General features: G+C 38.7%; 1 protein-coding gene across 2 annotated transcripts in view; it reads right to left on the reverse strand.

Moving 5' to 3' along the window:
* PLPPR3 (phospholipid phosphatase related 3) overlaps positions 1-12525 on the reverse strand; it is a 316736-nt gene that overhangs the window by 19416 nt on the left and 284795 nt on the right. For both annotated transcript variants that reach the window (XM_044053791.1, XM_044053792.1), the window contains exon 4: positions 3420-3549. In XM_044053791.1, coding sequence (XP_043909726.1) covers positions 3420-3549 — 130 coding nt within the window. The remainder of the gene's footprint in view (positions 1-3419; positions 3550-12525) is intronic.

Consider the following 12525-nt stretch of genomic DNA (forward strand, 5'->3'; position numbering starts at 1 on the left):
GAAGGTTAAGGTCTAGGCCAACTTTACTGGAAGTGACAAAGATAGCAGCAAAGATGAAACAACTGGAGTTGGGGTCTTTAGGGAAGGGTGGGAGTAGACTGCACGGGGAAGGATAGGAAGTGTGGGGACGCTGCATGTGAAGGAGGAACAATATTTGCAAGGGGACGGGATCTGAGTGAACTATGCGGTGGTTGACTGACAGTGACTGGATGTGTTAGAAGTGGTGTGTGGTGTTTGCAGCTGCAGTTGTGTTGGCATGGTTTGTGGGGTATGATGTTTGCAAGTGAGAGTGTGCCTTTGTGATTTATTTTCATTTGTATGAATGTGGGATTGTCTGCGTCACACATAATAATTTGATAGACATGTTTCTTTTAAAAAAAACAGAGTTATGCCAGGTAACTTAAGCAAACAAAAACAAACAAACAAAGCAAAAAAACACTGTGCATCAGAAATAAAGTAAAATTCTAAAATTTTAGTTGCAGTGAGTATTAGTTCAAGTTATAGAAATTCAAGGAATAAATGTGTTGTGATACATTAATATATAAATGGGTTTCCTTGGCACAAGTTGATTTTATGGCAAATCAGCCTCTGTATTTGTCAGCACACTTTGGTTAACAACACAGATGGTTGACAGATGTGCAGATGGTTGACAGATGTGCTAGATCGACAATCCATGGGGTAGGGGAATATGCCCTTTCTCTGGAGATTGTGCAATCTCAGAGTTAGTATATATAATATAATTATCAGGGTTGGAGGGATTTGGGGGGGTTTGCCCCTGCAAAAAAAACTGCCTCTTTTATTTTTCCATGTTCCAAGATTCGCCTTAGAGCATGTGCTGTAATATGGCAATGTTGATGCTTGGCTGTCGACATATGTTTGTCAACATTAGCCACTATAACATTTGTGTGTAACAGAGATCCATCTCAATACATACATATATATATATATATATATATATATATATATATATATATATATATATATATATATATATATATATATTTATATTTCCCATTCAGAAAATTCACCCTGGGGATCACTCCAGTGGTTCTACTCAACAGAGGCACTGGGAACTAAGGTCAGGTGGCACGATGCCAGGGGAATCCTATGGGCTAGGCTTGTAAAGGCTCCAGGGCCACTAGCTTAGTACACATCTATGAACCTATGTATGTGCATGTATGTGTGTGTGTGTGTGTGTGTGTGTGTGTGTGTGTGTGTGTGTGTGTGTGTGTGTGTGTGTGTGTGTGTGTGTGTGTGTGTGTGTGTGTGTGTGTGTGTGTGTGTGTGTGTGTGTGTGTGTGTGTGTGTGTGTGTGTGTGTGTGTCCTGCAAAGGGCTGTCTTATGCCCATTGCCTACCAAGGATAGGCTCTGGATTCTTTGCCACAATGAATATCATATATGTTTGGAGACAGAAGGAGACAATAACGTTATCTTGTTTGCCCTTTAAATACATTTAACATGTTGTGGAAAAGTGTTTACTTGAAAATGAACCAACAGATCAAGACAGTTATAGAAGTGTAAGTTAACACAGCTTCCTTCCATGTGTGTGTGATTTGCTTTCTTTTATGACAGTGAGTGGTAAGTCTTGCATAGATTGATGGAAGTTTCACACACACACACACACACACACACACACACACACACACACACACACACACACACACACACACACACACACGGACTTACTGTGTAATTTACAGATGTTTTGGACTTTGTTTATGTGGTTGTTCTAGAGGATTATACTCAGATGTATAAATAAATAGTGTTTATATTTATATGTTAACCTGGTAAGCCCATTAGGCACGAGTGCTTAATTTCAGGCCTGACCCAGGAAAACTGACTTGTTAAGTCCCTTGCTCAAAATAATGTAATTTGCATATGAATGCAACTAACAGAATCATATCAAAGACAACAGGATAAAACTCATCAACAGCTCAAAGCTTTAAGTCAGTAGAATAAACTGTCCAGTAAATTTTGACTCTGATCAATGCTTACCATTTTTTTTTGTCCTTCACTGCAAACTCATCATCATAATAAACTTTTTTCCCATTTTCTATATGGGGTTGGGATGTTGTGTCACGTATTGCCATCTCTCCCTGTTCTATGCTACTATCCTACCTTCTTCAACACTCATGCCTGGCTGTCGGAGGTTCCTCTCACACAGTCCCTCCATCTCTTTGCTGAATGACCTTGTTTCCTCTTGCCTTCTTCCTGTCTGTCTCAATTCTTCTTCACCAGATTGTCTTCTTCTTTCCTGCACATGTTCCCGAACCACCGTAATCTATTCTCTTTTACCTTCTCTGTAACTGGAGCTACTTTAGCTTCTGCTCTGGTGTCATCATTTCTTCATCCATCCCACAGTGTGCATCCCATCACCCATCTCAGGCACTTCATCTCCATCACCTCTAGCTTCCTCTACCATTCTGCCTGTACTGCCCAGGTTTCTTACCATACTGTAGTACTAGTTGCGCCACTGTTTTGTATACCTTACTTTTCAGCTTCTTTGGCATTCTTCTGTCATACACTATCCCTGACACTCTGTGCCAGTTGGTTGCAACTCCTCTGTTTCTTGCTTTGACCTTCTCATTCAGACTTCCCTTCTCCTCAACCACCCCTCCCGGATACTTGAAGCTATTAAACTGTTCCACTGTTTCCCTTCTGTCTCAATGTTCATCTTCTTCTGATTTCCCCATTTGATGCAATTACAAATATCTTATTTGTAGTATGTTTTATCCCGTGTGCCTTCACTTTTGCATTGCATTCCCCTACCCTTTGCTGAAGTTCTTGAAAAGGGTAGGGAAATGGAAAGTAAAAGTAAAGGCACATGGGATGAAACGTAGCACACTATTGGCAGCTAAACACACAAATTATTGTTTTATGATCTGCTACATATACAAAGCAGGGTTATTTTTTCCATGATGTAGATGTAAATGAATAAACTGTTGCATCTGCAGTTGATTTCTATTACTGAGTACTTCATAAAATGCATTATTATACTGTTTTTTATGGATCAGCACAATGAATCAACACTGTCCATTCTGGCACAGGTTAAACTTGCCAGTGGAAGGTTGTTAGTAGGCACAAATACATGACGTTGTTATATCAGTAACCCCACTGTAACATCATTTACACAGGACTTCAATATTAAAACAAGCAGTGAACTTTTCTTTATCACCTTATAAGAATTAGTGAACAACTTTTAGACAATTGGTCTCAATTTTTGCTGATAGGAGTTGGTATTTGCTTTTGTAAGTAGGGGAATACTTATTGTTAGTGTGATGGAAAATATTGCTTGTGACAATTGGGAGTGCCATCACATCCACACTCAGTTCATTTTCTTCTTTCCTAACATCTCACCTTTTAGATCTTTGGCCATTAAAATCTTCTGCAGCCCAACTTAGGGCCTAAGAAAACCTACCCACAAACCTTACTGTTCTTCGGAGGAAGGAGTTGAAGTTGCAGCCACCGGCGTTAATACTCCCTTCTGAGCTTGTTTTGTGTTTCAGTTTGGACTGCAAACAGTAAACAATCCCTTCGCCTATCATTATCTGAAAAGAGAGGAGGGATGATAACATTACAATCCTTCATTATGGAAGGGTAAAGACATAGCAAGTGGGCCAACCCCCCCCCCCCCAACAAAAGAAACAACCCCCCACAGCCCATTGCAATCAAAATGTGCACACAGTACATGCAGACATTTGTAAATACAACACACATGCACACAACACACACACACACATACACACTCAGCTCACCACCAACAACTTTATGATTCTTCAGTAACTTTCTTAAAGCATTTGTAATTATAACAAGCTGAAAAGACATTATCGTTTGTGATTCAACTATCTATTTTAAATTTTATGAGGTGCAGCTGTATTGGTGAGATAGAACTCACATAAATTGCTATACAATTTTGGAATTCCTGCACTATGCCTCTAAATCATGCTGATGTGTTTTTCATAATCATGTATTCATACACCTTACTGACACAAACTTCTAACCTTTGGGTCTATCTGATTGCTGATCCCTACCACCCAGAATCCTGACCTCTAGCACAAAATTGTGACTACTGATGCCTTGCACCCAGTTGTGGCTGGTGCCTTTTATCACCCAGTAGTGACTGCTGACCCCTAACACCCAGAAGTTATTGCCAACCCCAAGCACCAAGTAGCACCAAGTAGCGACTGTCAGTGCCTAGCACCTAATTGTGGCTGCTGATACCTAGCACCCAGCTGACGCTGCCATCCAGGATAGCAGCTTGACCATTTCCCTATTTTGACATGAGGAAGGTATTGGCTGCCAAAAAAAGCAATTACTAGAAAATCAAAATCAAAACTTAAATCAACAGCATTTGAAGTATTGACTATTGTAAAAGATATAAAAGAACTGAAAGTGGGATCTTTAGAAAAGGGAAGGAACACATTATGTAGAAATAAATGGAATTTGTGAGAGAGATGCAAAGATGCATGCAGAATAATGCTCAAGAGGAGTAGTGACAGTTTTTAAGCACGTCATTAATTGATCAGTTTATGAATTGTTGGACCGAATGACAGTTGGTATAAAGAAAGAAAACATATAGGTAATGTACAATGAATATAAATGAAAATTATTTTTATCTATTTATTTAAAATTTGTTTACTAGGAAAGATGATTGGGACAGAGCCCATTTTCAGCCAAGGCCTGGGAAGGAATGCTCCTGATGCATGTCTTTGGAATGTGGAAGGAAACCGGAGCACCCATAGGAAACCCACGCGAATGAAGGGAAGACATGCAGATTCCACACAGAAGGCACCCCTGCCAAGAATCAAACCAGAGAAGCTCTTGCTGTGAGGCGAAAACACTAACTCCTGCACCACTGCACCACCCATAATGCTCACATGGTTTGTTTATAGGTTCATAGGTTCGTAGATTAGCACTAGACTACCTGCCCTTGCGAGCCATTTTAAGCCTAGCCAATTATCCCCTGTGAGATTCAAACCCTGTACCTTGTGCTTGTAAAGTAAACACCTTAACCATTAGGCCACCCTCCCAACCCTATAAATGTATATGTGCCTGTTTCTTAAGTGATATTTTAACAAAGGTGTTAAAAATATGCCTTTCCTGTGGATGGGCGCAGCATACACTGAAACCAGTCCTATGTATAGGTTAGCAGACTACTGCAAACATGCTATGAGGTGTATTGGGTGTGTTCCTTTGATGTGAGCATAATGGTTATGCTTATCCTGGCCTTTGCTAATCAGACTTAAACCCCCTACCATCTCTTTTTGAAAGAACAAGGTACTGGTTGCTCATCACATGTCACACTGGCCAGCTCCTCCATTGTTCATGCTGCTATTTCAGCCAGGCCATTGATGGCATGTTGAGTGTTGAACCACTGGACTGGCAGTTTTGGCACCTCTCTGCTTCACTGAAATATCTCTTTTTTTGGGATACATTCTGGGACTATAAGTTAGCTAGCACCGTTGCAGATCTGCAGTGCTTACCATGGCCAGGTCAGCTTCTTTCATTGGACCATCATTTATTTATGTCATCTCACAAGACCCTGTGCAACATTGTTGCAATTAGCCATTCATGCGTATTGCTGATTGTTGATGAGCTTATAAACGCGATTGGTATTTCAATCTGTAATTTCTGCTGGATCATCTGAAAGGGTTACAGCTTAAGTTTGTAAACACTCCAAACATTATACCAACTCCCCACCCCTCATTAAAAAGTTTTGATGGAGAAACAATGAAAAACTGGATTTACCACCTCCATCCCACAGAATATAACTTCTCAATAATTATATCGGGTCTATATTATAACATCAAAGTCTTAAAACTTAGAATGTTATAATATCAAACCCTATGCACCGAACGCTGAAAATAGCGAAGCTGCGGAATATTGAATACTTTCCTAGTATTCGGTGGTCCGTTTCTGCAGCTTCGCTATTTCCTCAACTGTGGGGCGAAGGTTAAGAACTGGGTTAAGGTAAGTGTGCGAATGAAGGTGAGTGTGCGATAGGGACCTTAGGGTTAGGGAGCGGGTAAGGTGAGTGTGCGATAGGGACTTTAGGGAGCGGGTAAGGTGAGTGTGCAATAGGGACTTTAGGGTTAGGGAGCGGGTAAGGTGAGTGTGCGATAGTTAGGGACCTTAGGGTTAGGGCTGGGTTAAGGTGAGTGGATAGCTAGTAGTGTATGTATGGTTTAGTGTAGGGTTTTGTGAAGTGTATGTGTGTGGATTATTTATTTTGGTGTGCTTATGGTATGTGTATGTTTGTCGGAACAGCAAATTTTTTCCCTGGGAAAAAATTTGCTATTCTGACTGTTCAATTTTCTGGTCTTTCGATCGAATGGGTTCGATATTATAACATTCAAAGTTGTAAGACTTCAATGTTATAATATAGACCCATTATACCATGGTATGAAATGGCTCATAAGTAATTACGGCAATTACATCACAGCAGTTTATTGATTAATGTACTAGCATGTACATTGACAGATATATATCATTGCAACTCAATGTATATCAACTGCTTAGTAGTTGTACAGTAATTGTTTAGCTATTGCATCATTGTACTCACTAATAACTTTGCCATATACTAACGTTTCAGTAGGTGCACCATAATAAAGGGTATTTCATTTGGTATAACATCTTAATATAAGATAGTTGTCTAGTAATTATGGCATAATGTTTAAAAACTTACTTGATACCATAATTATTTCAGCAATTATTATACCATAATGTACAACAGTTGAGTAGTAAATCTGTCATAATATATAATAACTCATTATAAGATAGCGTATGATATTATAATAACATCATTATCAGTTGCATCATTCAAAAGCATGATGTAGGAGCAGCAGTGCTTACCAGTTACTGCACACTAATATGCATAAGTCACCCGTTTCACCTGGGCATTTAACAGCTTATAATCAATCCCATCATATTACCTAACAGTTCTTTAACTCATATACAGTGATGTATAAAAACCTATCACCTACTGCATCACAAGTCATATCAGTGATTAATAAAAGTCAGCTATTGCACCAAATTGGGAAACACTTCATAACTAATATATCATTGTATAGACAACTCATTAGTAATCACACTGAATATGAAACTTTACTATTTTAGTTGTAATATAAAGTAACTAGTTAAGTATTGTACCTGTTTTACAGCTTACTAGTCACTAGACTATGGTACTAAACAATTATCTTGGTCATGCTGGTGTATATTAGAAGTCAGTAGGTTTATGATGCAGTAAAACATCAGGTTTGCACTGTAGATTGCAGCCTGTTTTATAAGATCACTATAACACTACAACAGTGTCACAGTTCGCCCATCACTACACCACAGTATACAGGCACTTACTTTCTTCCATTCCCTGGGGATCACTATCGGCTTGCTGGTAACTGTTTAACTACTAATTTTATTAGGTTGCTCCTTAGATACCAAGACCTGACTGGCATTTCTACCTCAACAGAGGCTGGCAGACTTCCATTCTCTTATTCTCAAATCATTTCCAGTCAGGTAGTTACAGACTACAGCTGGAATTCAGAAAACATATAATGGCCAATGCTAAGTGGGAAATACCACAGTTCACAATAACACAATGATGATATAATGCAATTCAGAGACATGAAAAAGCCACATACAGTAACAGCTCATTAGTGTCTCATTATCATGTCTCTGAATCAACTATTCTGCAGTTACAGGTGACCGTGGTAATACTCTTCCTACCAACTCATGTAATACAGGCACCTACAACCACATGCACACACACACTCTTGCACGAGCAGACGTCCAGACAATGGCAATTATGCTCTTTTATACACATAAGCACCCACAATCTCCTTCAAGCACTTATACCCCCACACCTGCACATATGCTGTCATACATAGAGACACTCACACACACACACACACACACACACACACACACACACACACACACACACACACACACACACACACACACACACACACACACACACACACGCACACACACACCACACACTCAGACACTCATTCACTCTCTGAAACACATATACACCCTGACAGTATACTGAGATAAATACAGTTGCAGTCATGCATCTACATACACACACACACACACACACACACACACACACACACACACACACACACACACACACACACACGCACACACACACACCACACACTCAGACACTCATTCACTCTCTGAAACACATATACATCCTGACAGTATACTGAGATAAATACAGTTGCAGTCATGCATCTGCATACACACACACATACACACACACACACACACACACACACACACACACACACACACACACACACACACGTACACGCATGCTCCTACACATACCTACACACCTACTCACACACATGAACACATACGCATACACAGATGGCTTCACTGTATTTACCTCCGACAGGGCTGACAGACCTTTTCCTGCCATAATACTCAATTCTTTGAATCACTCTACCATGCTATTTTGGGGAAGCACACATGGCTAATTTTCATTAGCTGCATCACTAAACTGATACATTTGCACTTGGCTTTTACCAGCAAGACTGATGCAGCACTATGGATTGGTGCCTTCTTACAGCAGCCACCCGTGAATTGCTCTGGTGTAATGCACTGACTATGCACTGCATTATGCATTTCTGAATTCTGGCCTATGTATCTGCAGTTTTATACATAACAGTAGTGAAGTGATCCCTCAAAACCCTCAAGGTACAGTAGTGACATAACAAGGGTTCTTTGGATGCCACAAATCAGATTTTGAAGAGGCCTGCAAAGTTCACCTTGCCTGGAAGTTGCAGCCCCACAGCTTATTGTCAAGTAAACCCCTACCTCCAGCAACTCTTGCCAATTAGAGTATTGGGACTGTGGAGGGATGCACATGTAGGCAGCCATATAACCAAGATGTTTCGGTGTGTTAAGGAGAATGCCCTCCTTGTTATTATGATGGAAATTAAGGCAGTTTTTTGGCTGTTCAGTCTCTGGACGACTGGATTCACAAGAACATGGAGCACATGCATTTAGACAACATGTCAGTGGTGGAATACATCACCAAAGTGAAAAGTTCTTATTCTTACCCTTCTTATAAGAGGTCATATCATCAGTGGAGCGCAATATCTGGACGAACAGCTTTGTGGTGCTATATCACATATTGCTAGTAGTTTTTCCCCTCTGTTTGGTCTCATAGCCCTTTAAAAACCTAAGTAATCTTTACACTTTGTGACTGTTTAATATATGACTTGGTTGCATCTCTAGTCAGAAATGAATGTTACAGTTACTATTATTTTTCTCTCCACAAAGCCATCCGAGGGATGCCTTTACTTCTTTTTGGCCACAGGAGTCTCTGTATGCCTTCCCTTCCTTACCACTGTTGTCCTGATTCCTAATGAAGGTTAGGCAGCTTCATGCGAAGGTGATCTTGGTGGCCCTACTTTGGCCAAGATAGGTGTTGTACCCTGTAGTGTTGGATTACGCTTTTGTTTCACTTCATCTTCTTTCCAATGACAATTTCTGATCAGGCCATCTGATCCATTTACCTCAACTTGCCTTTCTTAAATTGAAAGCATGCTTGATTGAAATCCATTAGTTACCCACACTGGACAATACTCATGCAGTATAGTCTGTACCATTGTGGCATCTCAGAAACCATTGACTCGGAGCAATTAGGGAGATATGTGGAAATGCTTTCCCATTTAATTTGGATCTTTCCTTAGAGCTGGTTTATCTCTTTGAACTCTGATTTCATCCGTTGTCTTTTTCTATGTCAAAGTGCATTTGACAGCTATTTTCTGCTTCCATGTTCAAGACTTCACTATCTTGGGTTCTCTAAATGTATGCAAGACATTTTGAGAGGAAACTTCATACTTGGACCTCCCCCTTCAGACATCCAGTTCCATCCCTGAACATCTTTTTTATTATTTTTGCACTTGAGGTATTTACTTTGCTTTTGTTTGATGTGGCCTTTTTGTGGATAGAAGAAACTTTAACTGAAGAAAAAAAGTCAATATGGCAGATCCCATGTGGCCATTTTGGATATATTTAATCATAAAATAATTCTATCAACTTACAGCCATGCTCTGATACCAGTACTGCATAAAAGATGAAAATATGAAAAAAAAGGCTTTCATTTTCTGAATATAGTCTTCCTTTATGTTATGATATACCGTAATGCCTTCAAACCTGTTGTAGAGATGCGCTTACAAGACATTATCCCTTGTACATTTTCCTGATGATTTCCATCCCGGTGCCATTACTCTTGTTTTCTCTCTTTATCAGTTTAAAAGCACTAATTTTCTTAGGTCCCTTGAAAATTCTCCTTCCTTCAGTTTTTCAGTACAATATGACCTCATCATATCTGCTCCTTTCTTTCCTTGTTGTTCTTAGCAGACTGATGAACAAAATCCAAAAAAGTTCCAGGCAGACAGGTAGACTGGACTCCAGGTGTAACTTTAAATCAAAATAAATGTATTTGTATAAACTGCTTTTCGTCCAATTCCATACATGAACGTCTTCAGATACACTGTTACTAAAGAAAACGATGCTTAAAATACCCTCCCTTACTAGTTGTGTGATCAAAAGACCAATCAAGAATTTAAAGTACCCGCTACATAAGAACACATATTACTCAGACTTTTCTCATACAAAAGCATATATTAAAACTTTTTTAAAAAACAAATAAATGTTAAGCATGAATAAAAACATGAATATAAAAATCTAAATTCCTATTCAACGAGTCATAAATATTATCTTTTTAAATTTTTCAATTTTAAGATACTGTGGCTAGAACACGTCATTTAAAATTGGTAGTGTATATGCATCCAGGCATATTTGCCACAACATTTCAGATAATTCCAACATTACTGTCATTGGACTACCTCTTGGGTTAGGCCCCATCTGCTGTATTATCCAAAATTTAAAAATGTGCCCTGGGGTTCAGATTGACATGTTTTGCTAGGGCATTTTCGCCCTTATTCCTGGAAATACTATATAGGTGTTCATAAAGCCGTTCATGTAATTTTCATTCTGTTTTTCCTATATAGAATGAAGGGCATTCTTGACATCTAGCCAGGTACACAACCATTTTAGAGTGACAATTGCATCTATTATTGTTCTTCAATTTCATGCCCCTGACTTCTACATAATGCCCTTCTTCTATATATTTACAATAGGGGCAACTGCCACATTTGAAAGTGCCCAGATTCCTATACAATTTAATTTTTTCTTTCTCCAAAGTATTTTTCAAATTTATGCCCTTCCTGTAAATAATCTTAAGACTTGTTCCTATTTTACCAACCAAGTCCCTTTTACCTGAGATGAAATTTCAATTCTTGTATATAATATTTCTCACTTTGTAAGCTTCCTGATGGTAAGTAATCACACACCCTGTTCTAAAATTGGTATTAATATTAATATTTACTATTCTCTTCTCTGGTTCAATTAACTGCCCCTCATGTATGTATTCATCTTCTAAAATGGGCCTATAAAGCCCGTTCCTTCTTTTTCTTTTAACCTCTTCTATTAATTTGTCCAACAAGTTACTTGGGTATGCTCGCTTAGTGAACACCCCCTTTAAGTTTTCACATTCATTTTCAAAATCAAGCTTACTAGACACCATTCTGGCTGCCCTTACTAGTTGACCCTTCACAACAGCTTGTTTTTGGTGGTCAGGGTGAACACTTGAAAGATGCAGAAAGGTGTTGGAATACATTTTTACAATGAATTCTAGCTGTGTAATCTTTTTGTTCATTTTTATTCAACTTAACTTCTAAATATGGGATCTCGTAGTCGTAGTAGGAAAAGGTAAACTGTAGGAAATTGGTTGTACTGTTGAAATAATCAACCAATGTTTTTGCCACCTGGCTATCACCCTTTATGATCATAAATGTATCATCCAGGTATCTCATGAAAAAATCTATAGAATCAGGTATGCCTACCTTATTAAATATAAATTCATGCTCCCAATATCCCATTACCATATTGGCAAAATTGGCTCCGCACGGAGACCCCATTGCCACTCCTATCTTTTGTAAGTAGTATTTCTGTTTGAAAAAAAATGAAATTATTACTGAGGGTAATATCAAGTAACTCCTCCACTAGATGTATTTCAGTTGTTGGAGCACCCTTTTTATACATCATGATGGATACCCACTCAATGCCTAAGGCATGGGGCATAGATGTATAGAGATCTTTAACGTCAACTGTCAGGAAATTATATTCATTGTTAAACTAATGAATTTATCTTTTCTAAGAAGGACCATGAATCCTTACATATTTGAGTTTCAGTAATTACATATTTTTTCAAGATATTCTCTATTACTTTGGAGCATGCGTACTTTATGAAATTCCTTCCATCCACTATTGGTCTAAGTGGGGGGGTCATTCAAATCTTTATGGATTTTTGGAACTCCAAAGTTTACCGGTGTTAAAGGTGCTAGAAAGTTCATGTAATTATAAAGGTTTAAATCTATCTTAGCCTCAATAAATAAGTCATTAATGTATATTCTGATATGCTGGTTCGCTATATTAAA

This window comes from Protopterus annectens, chromosome 13.part0 (genome assembly GCF_019279795.1).
Source record: "Protopterus annectens isolate FY-2018-M chromosome 13.part0, PAN1.0, whole genome shotgun sequence".
Classification (NCBI taxonomy): Eukaryota; Metazoa; Chordata; order Ceratodontiformes; family Protopteridae; genus Protopterus; species Protopterus annectens.